The sequence below is a fragment of the Sarcophilus harrisii genome, chromosome 2 (assembly GCF_902635505.1).
Source record: "Sarcophilus harrisii chromosome 2, mSarHar1.11, whole genome shotgun sequence".
NCBI classification, from domain to species: Eukaryota; Metazoa; Chordata; class Mammalia; order Dasyuromorphia; family Dasyuridae; genus Sarcophilus; species Sarcophilus harrisii.
In genome coordinates this window covers 570,571,751-570,586,933 of record NC_045427.1, presented here as the reverse complement: position 1 = coordinate 570,586,933, position 15,183 = coordinate 570,571,751, and the positions used below count along the sequence as shown (strand labels likewise).

At 37.2% G+C, this 15,183-nt stretch overlaps 1 protein-coding gene across 1 annotated transcript in view; it reads right to left on the bottom strand.

The window, feature by feature from the left end:
* VWA2 (von Willebrand factor A domain containing 2) overlaps positions 1-15,183 on the bottom strand; it is a 50,277-nt gene that overhangs the window by 17,498 nt on the left and 17,596 nt on the right. The window contains exons 5-6 of the mRNA XM_003755372.2: positions 11,853-11,962; positions 1,399-1,593 (exon numbers count right to left, since the gene is read on the bottom strand). Coding sequence (XP_003755420.1) covers positions 1,399-1,593; positions 11,853-11,962 — 305 coding nt within the window. The remainder of the gene's footprint in view (positions 1-1,398; positions 1,594-11,852; positions 11,963-15,183) is intronic.

Below are 15,183 nucleotides of genomic sequence, written 5' to 3'. Positions count from 1 at the left end.
TCTCCTCCCGAACAATGTCTACCAAAGTCTTCCAGAAGAGCTAGAATTGGTATTGAAAGTCATTTCTACTCAACTAGAAAGGTTACTGGGAACTTGCTGGAGAGGTTCAAAGAAAAGAATGGTACAGAAAATATTGTACTGCATTGGGAGTCAGAAGACCTGTTTTCCAACTTGTGCTTGGAAACTTAATAGCTGTGTGACCTATAGGAAAGTCATTTAACTTCTCTATATCTAAGTTTCCTCATCTATAAAGTGAGTGGGTTGGACTCAGTAACTTCTAAGATCTCTGTCATCTTTGTGTGAACCTGTAAATCAGTAACTAAATTGTCATTATCAATTATAATTCAATGAATACCTGTTAAATTCAGGGTACTGGCTAATTCTTTGAGAGAGAGATTATAGGAAGGGAAAATTGCTATGTTGTCATGGAAAGGACATTGAACTTGGAGACTGAAAATCTGGATATGATCTCCCTGGCTTCCTTTAAGTCCCAACTAAAATCCCACCTTCTGGAAAACTTTTCCTTATTCTTCTTAATTCCAATGCCTTCCCACTGTTGATTATTTTATATTTATCCTGCAAATAGCTTGCTTTGTATTTTTTTGGTTTGCAATTATCTTCCTCACTAGATTATAAATTCCTCAGAGAACAGGGACTGTCTTTTGCCTCTTTTTATATCCTCAGCACTTAAATTCCATAGTTTAAAAAAGTCAACATCTACTGCATCCAGGGCCATCTCTAGTCTTCCTGATTGATATATCTGGCCACTGGATCCAGATGGCTTTGGAAGAGAAAGGGAGGCTGGTTACTTTGCAAAGCCCCCTCTCACTTAAGTGAGTATCATTTATCTGACAACATAGTCTTCTTCATAAACAAAGGACAACTTACTTAGCACAGTACCTGGTATGTAGTAAATGCTTAATAAATGTTTACTGAATGAGTGCATAAATTGAATTGAATTCTAACTATCAATTAGTAGTGTGACCTGAGGTAAGAAATTTATTATTTCTGAGCCCCATTTTTTTTTAATCCATAAAATGGAGTTTATATTTGTTCTAGACACCTCACAGGATTTTATAATCAAATAAGACACTTGAAGGGAAAACATTCTGTAATCTTAAAGTGCTGCCTAAATGTTATTACAATCTTATTAGTACAGTCTCATAGTAGAGGCAAATCATACAGAGAAAAAAATAACTAATAATATAAGGGAGTTTGTATTAAGCACTTAACGCTACAGAAATACCAAGGTGGGTGAGTAATGTCTGTTGGTGGCAATACTGATCAAGGGATAGGGGGAGGTACTTGAGATTTTACAAGTCTAAGATGATAGACTTTACCCACCAGCCAGTTTTCTCCCTTTTCTTCTGCTGCTGTCTCTTCTTGAGAGTTTCTTACCTTGGGAACCTGACTCCTACAGCAAACACCACAACTCCCTTTTCCTTCAGCTGCTTAGCAAGAAGGGCAATGTTTCCTTGGGATTTCCCATCAGTCACAATGACAAGGATCTGAGGGATGGAAGAGTTCCTTCCTCCAGGGAAGCCTTTGTGGAGAAGGTATTTCAGAGCAAGACCCGTTTCAGTGCTCCCTCCTCTGAAAACACAAAGAAAAAGAATGGGAAGAAAGCAAAATTGACAAGCTGAGGACAAGAAACAGGGATCGGAACCTAAAATTTGTGGCATCTCCTGTTATTCATTTTCCTCCTACTTGGGACTTAAAATGATAACATCCCCCTGAAATAACACCATGGCTGAACAGTGTGGTAAAAAAAAAAAAAAGCCCGGAGATAGCAATGGATTCCAGCTCTGCCACTGAAGTGTGAGGCTTTGAAGATATTACTTTCTCTGAGGTAAGTTTCCTCAAATATAAAATAGGGTGGGTCTGAAATCTAAGATTCTGTAGGAATTAAAATTGTCCAATCTACAATGAAAGAGACTGAGGCAGAGTTCTGAGCCAATGGCACTTTATTATGGTCACCTTTGATTTTTTTGTTTTTGCAAGATAATCTAGGGTTATCACTGAGAAGAGAATGTCTTCACAGCAGCCAAGAGTCCTGGTAGGCAGCTATGCCAAAAGGAGAGGTCCCTTAACAAAAGTATAATTCCTACTCCAGACTTCTGCAAAAATATGGAGTTTAGAATTGTCCTTTATAGAAGTCTGAGGCTAAAACTTCCAGTTGAAAAGAGAGTCAATGCCCCCAGGCCTAGACACTTATCTTGCAGTTTCAACCATTCATTATCAGGCCCAGAATGAAAATCACTTTGAAGGCTGCCTGAATGGGGATCTGGCTACCCAAAAGATTAATGGGTATGTGTGTGTGTGGGGGGAGGGGGTGGTAATTTGCTTTAGAAAGGCTTAGAAATTGTTTAGAAAGGAAAATATTCCTTCTCTTAGACTCTCTAGAGTCTGGGAGACTCTGAATCAAAGGGAACACAATTTCAGAGTGATTATTTTATTAAATTAAAGGGGACACAGTTTTAGAGTTCACCCCCATCAGCCTCAAACACTTAACATTTCCTAGTTGTATGAACCCTGAGCAAGTCACTTAACTCTAATTGCCTCAGCAAAAACAAATTATAACTCTAGAGACAGAAGGGCCTCAACACCTTTTTTTTCAGACAAAGAAACTGAGGCAAAGTGACTTGCCCAAAGTCAAATAGACAGCATCAGTGGCAGGATTAGAACCAAGACCTAGTGTGCTATTTCTGGGAAACTGGTTTTACTATATTTATGAATTTTCCAGCTAACCAAAACTATTGCTTCTCAAATGCTAAAACTTTTTTAAAAGGTTTATTCATTTATATATGTATAACATATGAGATTGCTTGACATCTTAGGGAAAGGAAGGGAAGAAGGGAGAAAAAATTTGGAATACAAAATCTTACAAAAATGAATGTTGAAAACTATCTTTACATGTAATTGGAAAAAAATAAAATACTATTAAGTGAAAAAAAGAGAAAAAATGAACATCCATTTTATCAAAAAAAAATTTAAATCATTTTATCATATCTATTTACAGAGAAAGAACTGATATAATCTAAATGCAGCTTTAAGTATTCTTTTTCATTACTTAATTTTTCTCACTTTTTTTTTTGTCTGTGATATTTTTTACCACCTGGCTAACAGGGAAATAAGTTTTGCACAACTGCACATATATAACCTATATCAAAATGAACATTTTGATATAGTGGGAATGTGGAAGGGAAAGAGAAAATTTGAAGCTCAAATTAAAAAAACAAAAAGATTGTAAGCTGCTTGTGGGCAGGAATTGTTTTGTTTTGTTTTAAATATAGATTTAAATCCCCAGTGTTAAGCAGTGTGTGGCACATAGTTGGTATTTAATGTTTAATGACTATTTAAAAAATTTAATCATTTTAGATGGAAATTCCTCTCATATGCTTCCCTGACTTATTGAACAGAATATATTGAAGATATTTAACTTTCCCATAATGACATTACTATCACTTTTTTAAATGTATAGTAATATAATCCTCTGAAGGGAAGTATTGCCTTACTACTGCCTTTTTTTTTTTTTTTTTTTTTTTTTTTGGCATTTCTGTCTCATGATTGTCAGCTATCACTTTGGCTAATAAAATTGCACTTGCCCCTGACACTTCAATCTCCCTCCACTCCCTGAACCTGTCCCCGCCTCTACACCACCCCAGCTCCAAGTTTGAGCTATTCTGGGCTAGGAAACCATATGAACAAATTCATTAAGAACAGAATTAAAAAGGCCTTTACTGAGGTTTTCAGAAGCAAATACTTGTGTTTAGTGTAGATTTTATGTCAGCTATTCCAGTAGCTTACAAGCCTTTTCTGCTTGAGCTACTGAGCTGAGGGCTGTATTTTAACTATCCATGACCAGGAGTCTGAATCCATTCTTCCCCTGGACACTACATGTATTTGTAAGACACTATGCCCCAGGTTTATGAGGGAAATGCTTTATAGCTATTATTTTTATTTTGCCATCTTAGTAAAGGCTCTTTCTAAAAGATAATTATGTCTCCTAGCTGATTATTAACAGAAAGCAGATCAACAGAATGAAAACTTATAGGGTTTGATACTCTGGCAGTCACAGTATGCTTTTGAGAACACAACATACAAAGACATATGCAAGTTGGGGGCAAGTCAAAGGGGGTATTGCACATTTAGAGCAAGAATATCAATATGTATATAATTTCTTTTAGTAATATGTCAAAGTGGAACTCAGATTTCAATTTGGAGAGTCAACCATTAAATAGTACACATTCTTATAACTGAATAATTAAAAAAAAATTCCCTTCTTCCTCCTTTCTGCTACTCATTTACTACTGCTTTAGAAATGGAAATGTGTTTTTGTCTATTTCCTAGGTTATGACAATCAAAAAATGCTTCACCCAGTAGCTAATGCACTAATGATGAACCATTCTCTATTTAGCAAAACTGGCCCTCAGATAAGAGACACAATCATGTGCAAGGACTGTATTCAAAGTGTTTATATTTTGGTACAAACAGGGAGGCATTGATATAGACTTGGAAAATAATGCTGTCTTTCTGGAATTGGCAAATAGGATGACTCTGGAAGGAAGTGAAGTATGGTGCAGAAGTATAGGGCTTAAACTTGAGAGGCCTGGATTTGAATCTCTTCTCTGACTCTAGCAAATTTAACCTCTCTGAATATTTATTTCCTCATTTATAGAATGGACATAACATTTGCCTTTTCTAATCATAGGATTATGGTGAAATAAATGGCTTACAAACCTTAAGGCACCATAAAAATGAGTCACTGTTTTTTCTTATTTGCCATAGAATACCATTCAAAGGGACTAACTGATCTTATCATAAACTGCATATTCTAAACACTCTATAAAGCCATCTTTGACTATATAGCTAACACCAAAATTAATCTAAACCATTATGGTCTCTATTATGGCAAATGTTCTCAACAAGCTTTATGTAGTTGGAAAGAGAATTCTTACAAACTCTGGATTCTTGAATGACAATCTGTTCTCTAATTTATAAGTTACTCTTCAGTTTTCTTCTCATTTAAACTCCAAAGGAATCATAGACCTGAGAGCTAAAAACGTGTTAATATTACTTTTTGTGACATAAAATGATATTCTTATGCCCAGTGACCTTGCTCAAACTAGCTAATCCCAATCTGTTGATTCAGGACCTAGTCAAGACTTGCTTACTCCACTAAAAGCATTCATCCCCTTGTTTGCTTGCTCATAACTTCCTATCCCACAGTCTCAATCACTAGAACTAAAATAAGTTAATATTACTTTTTGTGACATAAAATGCTATTCTTATGTCCAGTGACCTTGCTCAAACTAGCTAATCCCAATCTGTTGATTCAGGACCTAGTCAAGACTTGCTTACTTCACTAAAAGCATTCATCCCCTTGTTTGCTTGCTCATAACTTCCTATCCCACAGACTCAATCACTAGAACTAAAATAAAAAGCACTCACTATCTATTTTTTTTGTTCTTTTATTTTATATAATGCATTTTTCATTGCAATTGGGCTTTTTAAAGAAATTCTTTTTTTGTTAGAAAACCTGTCAAAGGATATCTTTTATCTGATCTCCCCTGTGGATTCTAGCCTCCTTGTCCACATCCACTCACTTGTTGCTAGGGCATAATTACAAGGATTTGAGATTCAATCAAGTAAGCAGACTTCCCAACCCTTTTGATCCAAATGGAGAATGTAGGCTTTTCTGTTTGTGCTTCATTATCCAGCACATCTTCTTACATATCATCTACTTCCCCATCCAAAGGTGATGTGAAGCTATACATATATTGCTAGCTGGCCAAAGCCAAACCTGGAAGAGTAGAGTGACCAAAGAAATCTGGATACAGAGGAGCCTCGAAGGCAGTTCCCCAACTTTACAGATGAAGACTTCATGTGGAAGAACCTGTTTTGCTTGGGAATTAAGTAGACACCTGTGAATCGATCCAATTGGCTATTCCTTTACTGTGGCATTTGATGAAGAAAGTAAGACTGAATCAGGAAGAGTTAAAGTCAAGGATAGTAAATGATGAATTCAAAGGTTAGAAATCTAGTTCTGGAGTTAGGTCATTCCTATTCTGGTGTTAGGTCATTCCTATTCTGGTGAGTTAGAAATCTAGTTCTGGAGTTAGATCATTCCTATTCTGGTGAGTAAATATTGTTGAATATCAGTGGTTCTAGTGAAGGAACAGCAGAATAGTTAGATACCCCCAACAGAATGGCATGGGAAATAGAATGATTCTACAAAGATTATTGGCCAAAAGGAGGAAATGTATTATAATTGGAGGTAGTTTCACTCCTATCAAAAGGATTAGCAGAGAATTCAAGGATTAATTATCCATCCTCTATAAGAACTGTGCAAGGGTTAATAACTTTTATGAAGCAGGATATAAAAAAATATTAGCCAAATTTGAGAGGTTAAACAAAAATGTGGAAACCAAATTATTAAAAGAAAAAAAAAAGGTGGGGATTGTAAGAAATGGACATTTATTTGGTTTCCACAATTATGAAAATTAAATTGGAGAAATGAAACTTAAATTAGAAAAATTGAAACCCACAAGAACATCAAAGAAAAACGTATCTACCCCCCCAAAAAGAATGCAAGGTCCTTGGGGGCAGGGAATGGCTATGTAAAGAGGGATGGACATTTCATGTGACTTCTGTAACATCCAATTAATGAGAAATCAAGGGAGAAACTTGTACTTCAGCATAGGAAATAAAATGCTGCCTTTGGAGTTTGAAAGATCTTTCTTGAGAGAGAGAGCGGGGGTGGGGTGGGAGGAAGGAAAGAAGGGAGGGAGGGAGGAAGGAAGGAAGGAAGGAAGAAGGAAAGAAGGAAGGGAAGAAGGAAGGAAGAGAAGAAGGAAGGAAGGAAGGAAGGAAAGAAAAGCTACTATGGTAAAAGAAAGAAGAAAGAAAAGAGAAGAAATGAAAAGCTACTATGTCAAATGATGGGATAGAAAGAGGACTGCTTCCCTCTTGTAGTAGAATTATGAAGAAGGGAAGGAGGAATATGGCAAGGTAGTCTCCAGCCAGATGAAGGTTTTGGGACTGGCCCAAAATCAGAGAAGCAAAGCTTTCAATCACCATGGGAACCAAATCTTTTTTTTTTTTTTTTTTTTTTTTTTTTTACTAATTACAACTTGCTGGACTTCCAGCTGACTCATCACACGCTGGTGCCCAGCTGCCTGGATGCCTGTCCCTGATTCTCTGTCTGTGGAGCCCTACTTTCTTTCTGGCAAAAGCTCCAAGCCTCCTGAACTCACCCCAGAACACTGATCTCCCATGAATGACAATGGTAAACAACGAGGGGCTTGTTCCTAGATCCTCATAGACAATCAAGGCTTTAAAGAATGCATGAGGCAACACAGAAACAGAGATCAATAAACCATGCTTAAGGATCCCTGTGTAGCTGCACTGGAAGTTAGACAACCACATAAGTATGCAGATATAGATGGATGGATGGATATGTGTATTATGTCTATATAGATATCATTAATACTTCAAATCCTTAAAATTATATAGAAACTGCATTTTCATATAGTTCAGGCAGCATCCAGAAGTGTTGTGGGTCACATGCAGCCTATGGGCCATGCATCTGATATAGGGGATAGAGTGTTGGACTTCAAATAAGGAAAATCTGGATTTGAATCCTGTCTCAGACAATTACTGTGTGACCTTGGGAAGTCATTTAATCACTCTCAGACGCAATTTTTCATCTGAAAAATAGGTATAATAATAACAGCAGCACTTAACTCGAAACTTGTTATGAGGATCAAATAAGACACCATATATAACGTACTCCCCAGTCCTTAGAATGTGATATAAAAGTTAGTTTTTGTATTTTAGGTTATTAAACTGGGTGTACAGTCATTTCTAATCATTATGCTCGACCAGTACAGATCTTTTACTATATGTACATGTTGCTTTAAAGTTTCCAAAAAGCTCAATATTCATGATCTCCTCTGAGCCTCATTACAAGGTAGTTGATATGAGCATTATTGCTTCCATTTTACAGATTGAGACTCAGAGAGGTTTAATGATTTTCTCATGGTAACACAGCAAATGGCAGAGCAAGAGTTGAATCTATTCTAAGTTCATCATTTTGTTATATTATTTTTATGTTGTTCCTCACCAACTAAAGTGAACCAAGTTTTGGCAAGCACTGTCCAGTTCAGGCTCTACTTAGTTTGTGATGGGGTTTCTGACTTTATAATCTGCTGTCATTCAGACTGGAGGCCCTGGGGGAAGGGTGTGGGGATGGCTGGGAAAGAGGGGATGAAGACTCAGGGCCAAATACTTGAAGTATTTATTTTCTTTCTAAGGAACCAAAATTACTTAAAATTAAAGAGACACTTTGGTTATTGTTTTCATAGAATCTGATTGTAGTATGCTCTTTTTTTTTTTTTTAACTGATGTCACATTACCCACTGAGGATGGGGATTTTTTAACCTGAAAGTCTGCAAAAGTTGATAAATTTATGTATAGATAAGTACTGGTTTCTTATGTAATCATACACATTTTATTTCATGCCCTAAATACCTTGTTCTAAGGAGGGTTCTACTAGATTGACAAAGGGGTCCCCAACACCAAAAAGGTTAAGAACTCCTGCTCTAGGATGGCACTCTTTCAAAGGATAATCCTCTAGGTGTTAGGAGAGAGGATTCTTCTGCTCAGGACTGGAACAGAGGCACTTGCAGATTCTCAGAACGGTCACAGAACAGTGGCCAGCACAGTGACAGACTGGGCGCTGAGAAAAGCTTGATCCAAATCCACCTCCAACATTTACTAGCTGTGTGCAGCCAGCCAAGTCCTTTATGAGGCTAATCCATACTGAAAATAGTGCTTGTAATCCTCCCTAGTGCTGGCCTGAGCCTCATAGGAACCAATTTAAACAAAGCTCTTTGCAAACTTTGAAGAACAATGTAAATATCTAAAGTTTACATTATTAGTTTATTTGTAACCATGGAAGACAAAGTTACATATCTTTTTATTCATTTGGATTCCTACAGAGAAATACTGGTCTCATTAGGTTTTGGAGACTATCTGCAGAGTACAACTGCTGAAGAGGTTCTTCTTTGGCCTTAAATGATAACTAAGATCACCATTTAAAAGACCATTTTACATCAACGGGACTCACATTGCCAAGGTTAGGCCAAATAATTTTTCTCTGGGAGAAAGATTAACTAGAATTTTCTGATTCCCTCTGTACGCTCCCTCCAAATTATTTGATTTAGTTCAACATTCAAACCTTTCATCTCTAAGAGAGATAAATAACCAGTGCAGAGATTATCATTTTGTCAGCATTCCTTTGTCCTGATTCATAACATTTCATCATGATGAGAAACTTCAGACTTTCGGCCCAACCTCATTTTCAGTGTCCCCTAGGACCCTAAAATAAGTGGTGCAAAATAAGTCACCATTGCCTTTAATAACCTTTGCAGACTACGCAAAATGAGATGGCGACCACCTAGAGCCTGTTTTAGACCCACCTCTTGCCTCCGATAGTCTTTACATATCTGTTAAATATCACTGCTCTTTACAGAAAAGGGTTCCCACCACCAGTAGTGGCTTTGCATGAGCAAAATCTTAATATTTTTATTTTTAAAAATGTTTTAAAAGCTCTCTCCCACCTTTAGTTGAAAGGCAGCATGGGGCAGTATGGACACTAAGTAATGCAGTGATTAGAGTGCCAGCCCTGGAGTCAGAGGTTGCCATTCAGTCATGTTCAATGCTTCACCACCCCCTTTGGGGTTTTCATGGCTTGGAGTACTGGAATGGTTTGCCATTTCCTTCTCTAATTCATGAGGAAACTTGAGGCAAACAGTTAAGTGACTTGCCCAGGATACACAGCTAAGATGTGTTTGAGGTTAGATTTAAACTCAGGAAGAAGAATCTTAACTCCAGGCTGGGCACACTATCCACTCAGCAATCAGGAGGATCTGAGCTCAAAGCCAGCTCAGACAGGCACTAACCCTGTGATCCCAGGCAAATTACTTAACCCTGTTTGCCTTAGGTTCCTCATCTGTAAAATGAGCTGGAGAAAGAAAAGGCAAACCACTGAAGTATCTCTGCCAAGAAAACCCCAAATGGGGTCAAGAAAAGTTGGACACAACTAAAATGACTCAACAACATGAGGACAGTGCAGAACTGTCAGCTATGCTGGCTGCCTCCAAAATTTCTAAGTTGGGAAATGTTTAATAAAATAAATTTAAAACAACAAGGTTACTGTTATTTGTAGTTTTCTAAATGAGTATGTGGCTAAGCAAGGATATATTTCTATTTGAGTTTTACAGCAATGTTGGTATAGAGAAAAGAGAGATGGCTTCATAGTCTAAAAGAGCAGAGTTCAAATTCTAGTCTTGATGACTTAACCTTCTATTGCCCCAGGCAACTCTCTCAGACTATAAATCACAAAGGAGGCATCAATCAGCATTGGTAGAGGGAATATTCTTTTCAGAAACTCCCTCTGTGAAAAAACTAAAAAAAATACTCCCCAAACAAAAAACTTTTAGTTATTTTTTAAAAAAGCCATTAAGAGGGTAATCTCAATTCTTTTACTTTTTTCATTCCTGAAAAAAAATTTTTGGTCTTTTAACATTTTTTCTAGATTTTTTTTTTTTTGGCTGAGGCAATTGGGGTTAAGTGACTTGTCCAGGGTCACACAGCCAGGAAGTGTTAAGTGACTGAGGTTATATTTGAACTCAGGTCCTCCTGACTTCAGGACTGGTGCTGTATCCACTGCACCACCTAGCTGCCCCCTTTTAACATTTTTTCATAGTTTTGTAATTTACTTATTAAAAAAAAAAAAAACCACATTTAAATGCCTTCTGAGTAACCTTGCATGAGTAACTCCCATCATCACCACTAAAATTATAAAAGTCTTTGATATTCTTATAGTTACAGCAACATTTTTTTGACTTTTTTGGTTTGTGATTTTTTTTAAAATATGCAATTTTAAATTTTTAATTTTTTTAATATGTGAATTTTTTATTTTTTAATTAACATTTTATTTTTAGCATATGATTTTTTTTGGTTTAATAGGTGAATTTTTATTTCTTAATTAATATTTTTAGATATAAATTTTTTTAATATGTGAATTTTAAAAATTTTCTTAATATTTTGTTTTTCCCCAATTACATGTAAAACAATTTTTAAAATTTGTTTTTAAAGCTTTTAATCTCAAATCTTTTTTTTTTTTTTGGATTTTATTTTATTTTATTTATTTTTTATTTTTTTAGTTAGTCTTGCAGTAATCTCAAATCTTTTTAACTGGGATTTCCTGATAGTGGAAAGAGCCCTGGCCTGGGAATTAGAAGAACTGGCCTCTTGTCTCAGCTCTGCAACCAAGTGCCTGTATGACTCTGGATAAGTCCCTCAACCTTTTTTCGAGGCTAGATTATTTCTAAAGCACCTCCTCATGCTACAAATCTTTGATTCTTGGTGAGTTCTTATCAGCCATAAATTTAATCTAATAAGAATCATAGTGAAGGAAGGGAGGACATTCTACCCATTCATATATAAGGTCCTCTATCATACCCTGGGGTTTATTCCAACTCTAAATTTCAGTGATTCTGTGACACAAGAGTAGCAAGAGAGATTTGATCAAATGCTTTACTAAAATCTGGGCACCACATAACTATATATAATATATGAATGTGCATTTTTATGTATTTACATGTACATATATATATGTGTATATATGGGTATGTAATGGCACTTTCTACTTATTCTTAGTCTCCAAAGTTATAACTTTGTAAGACACATGCCAAAATACCATGAAGAAAGGGCAGAATCCTCCAAGAAGAGCCATCTTAGAAGTTGTCATCATCAAAGACCTGGAGTTATTGAATCATACTTACTTGAAAACGGTTTTCTTTATTTTTTCTTTTACTTCCTCTCGAGTATAAAATGAATCCAGAGGGAATTCCAGCTGAGGAATTGAGCTAAATTGTAATACACCCACTCTGACCTGAAAGGAAAACACTGAACTTGAATTGATGAAATGTCCCAAAAAACCACCTTGTCCCAAAAAATAACCACCAAATTGACCCCAAAGGTTTCTTGTTTTTTAACACATGCCCCCAAAAGGAGGTACAGCATCGAGGAGAAAATGAATGGAAACAATTGTATGTGTAGTGGGTTTTCACCAATGGACTTTTCCCCAAATCCCTTTTCTATATATCTAATATCTGCCCTCCTTTTAAAGAACAGGCAGATATTCCTTTATGCTATTTAATAGGTTGTGGAGATGGAGAAGCCCAACTATTTTCAATAAATAATCACCCACTTATTATCACTCCTTTGAGAGAAAGTCACACTGCTGCCTTCCATGGAATATCTCTGAAGTAGGATAACATGAACAGTTCCCAAGTCCATAGTTCTCAGGCTGAGAACCAATTAAATTAGCCTAAAATGAAACAAAGACATGGCAGGACATAGGGACTAATTTGAAAAATGTCAAAGTATCTGTGGCACAGGGACCCCCAAATATTTTATTAACTTCAGGAGGAAGAAAGACATTTTAGGCCAAATACAGAACAGTATGTACTGAGCCATAGGAGAGCAATTCTGAGTCAAACTACTTGGTGGTCCTGAAAACAGAAAAAATATTTTATATAACGTGGGCCATAAACAGTTAGGTATCCCGTATGTGATTCAAGTGTATTCAGTCCTTTATTATCCAGAATCTCAGAAAAATCGATATTTCCAGACAACATTCTCGTTGCCTTTCCCTTCAGCAATCCCCAACTGATACTAAAATTTGAAATATGAAAAATTATTCACAAATAAACAATCACACTTTCCATTTCCCATTTAGTCCATCTGCTCCAGTATTTAATACCAGAACTTTTCAGACAGGTAATCAAAATATTTCACTCAACCAGTCACACTGTGCTACTCTGGACCAGCTCAGCAAATCTGCTTTCCATTCTAGATGAAGTGAGTTCAGGGAAGTAAACGTCAGGGATTTTGAATAATAAATAATTTTGAAAGAAGGGGGAAGGAGAGAGATAGGAATAGAGAGAAGGAGAGAGAAAGGAGATAGGGAAGGAAAGAGAGAAAGGGGAGGGAGAGAAGGAGAAAGGGAGGAAGTAAGGGGAAAAAAGAGAAAGGCAAGGGAGGGTGAGAGGAAACAGAGACAAAGAAAGGGAGAGAGAGAGAGAGAGAGAAATAGAGAGAGAAGAGAAGAGAAGGGAAGAGAGAGAGAAAAAGAGGGAGAAAGAGAGAAGGGGAAGAAAAAAGGGAGGAAGAGAGAAAAGGAGAGAAGGGAGAGAGAGAGTAAAGAGAGACAGACAGACACAGAGATACACACAGAAAGGGGGAAGGGAGAAAGGTAGAGCCAGGAGAGACAGAGAAGACAGACACAGAGACACGGGGGGGAAAAGAAAGGGAGAGGGTGGGAGGAAGGAAGATAGAGAGGAAGAAAGATAGGGAAAGGAAGAGAGAGGGGGAAGGGAAGGAGGGAAGGAAAGAGGGAGGACAGAGAAGGGGGAAGGAGGGAGAGAGGCAGAGACAGGCAGAGAGACAGAAAGAGAGGGAGAGAAAGAGACAGAAGTGTGGAAGAAAGAAAGAGTGGGGAGAGAGGGAAGGAAAGAGGGAGGGAGGAAGGAAGGAAGGGAAAGAAAGATGGAGAGAAAGAAGGAGAGATGGAGGGAGGGAGAGAAGAAAGAGAGGGAAAGCAAGACAAGAGACAGAAAAGAGAGTGAGAGAGAAAGAGAGGGGAGAGAAGGAGGCAAGGAAAGAAGCAGGGAGAAAGGAAGGGAAAGAGGGAGGAAGAGAGAGAAGAGGGAGGGAGGCAGAGAGACAGAAAGACGCAGAGAGACAGAGAAGAAGGAGAGAAAAACAGAGCCAGAGAAGAAAGAAAGAGGGAGATAGAAAAGGGGGGAGGAAAAAGAGGAAGAGAGGGTACCCTTGGAAGACAGCACATTAGTTCAAAACTTAAGGCCCAGGAAGAAGCTGTCTGGATCATGTTGGGACAAGAGCTGAGTTGCTTTGAGACAAACAGCTATTCTTGTTTACAAGGCTTAAGCAGGAAGGAGGAGGCTTCCAAATAAGTGGAGGACAGCTGAAGTCAGTATTTCAAAAGTTAAGGCATTTAACTTAATTGATGGTTAAAACAAAAAAAGTTATCATCCCCCCACCTCAGTTCACTGTGTGTGAAAGAGTAAGGCCAGCTTAGCTTCTTAGACCATGGTGTAATTATATTATGTAAAGGAAGTTAACTTCTCTGCTTTTAAATGCCAAGAGGAAGAAGACTTCAAATACCTTAAAACCACTCCCTACAAGATGGCAACATAAAAATACTTTAATATCTGTTTATTTAAAAGTTTCTTCCTTAAAAGCAAAATAAGTTAAAATCATCAGCTCATCCTAGGAGGTAATAATAAAGAGACAAAGCTCTGTAAAGTGTGTGTGACAAAGCTAAATCTAGAAAAATAAATAGTACTGGGAGGAAAAGGATGTAAAGGATAAATCTTTTAGGTAGTTCTTAGAATACAAAGCATTCCCCTCCAATTGGACATCTACACATTGTATAGGATCTCAGAATAAAAAAGAACCTTAAAAAAAAAATCACCTCAGAAAACAATGGATAGAACACCAAAGGACCTTAGTTCAAATTTTAATTTAGACACTTGACACTTATTAGCTGTATGATCTTGGGCAAGTCACTTAATCCCAACTGCTTTGGGAGAAAAGTCATCTCATTCTAATTCATGCAAGGATTACTTTTACAACATACCCTGACCAGTAGTTTTTCAGCCTTTATTTGAATGTTCCTTATTGTGGGAAAGCTCTATATGTTATAAAGATGTTTATAGGGAGCAGTGGATGGAAAAATAGATACAAGCATTGGCCTTGGAGTCAGGAGGATCTGAGCTCAAGTCATGCCTCAGACACATAACACTCCCTAGCTGTGTGACTTGGATAATCCCAATTGGCTCCCCCCATAAAAAAAAAAGTTTATATTAAGCAGAATTCTGTCTCTTGGGGGCCAAGTGCTGCCCTATGGAGCAACATGTCTCCTTTTATCTGATCATATTTCACATAACTGAAGATAGTTATTCTATCCATCCCCAAGTCTTTTCCTCTCCTCAGTCATTTCTCAGATAACAGACTTTCAAGTTCCCACAACATCTTGATCACTCTTCTCTGGACACCTCCTGGTTTCACATCATCTCTCTTAAAACT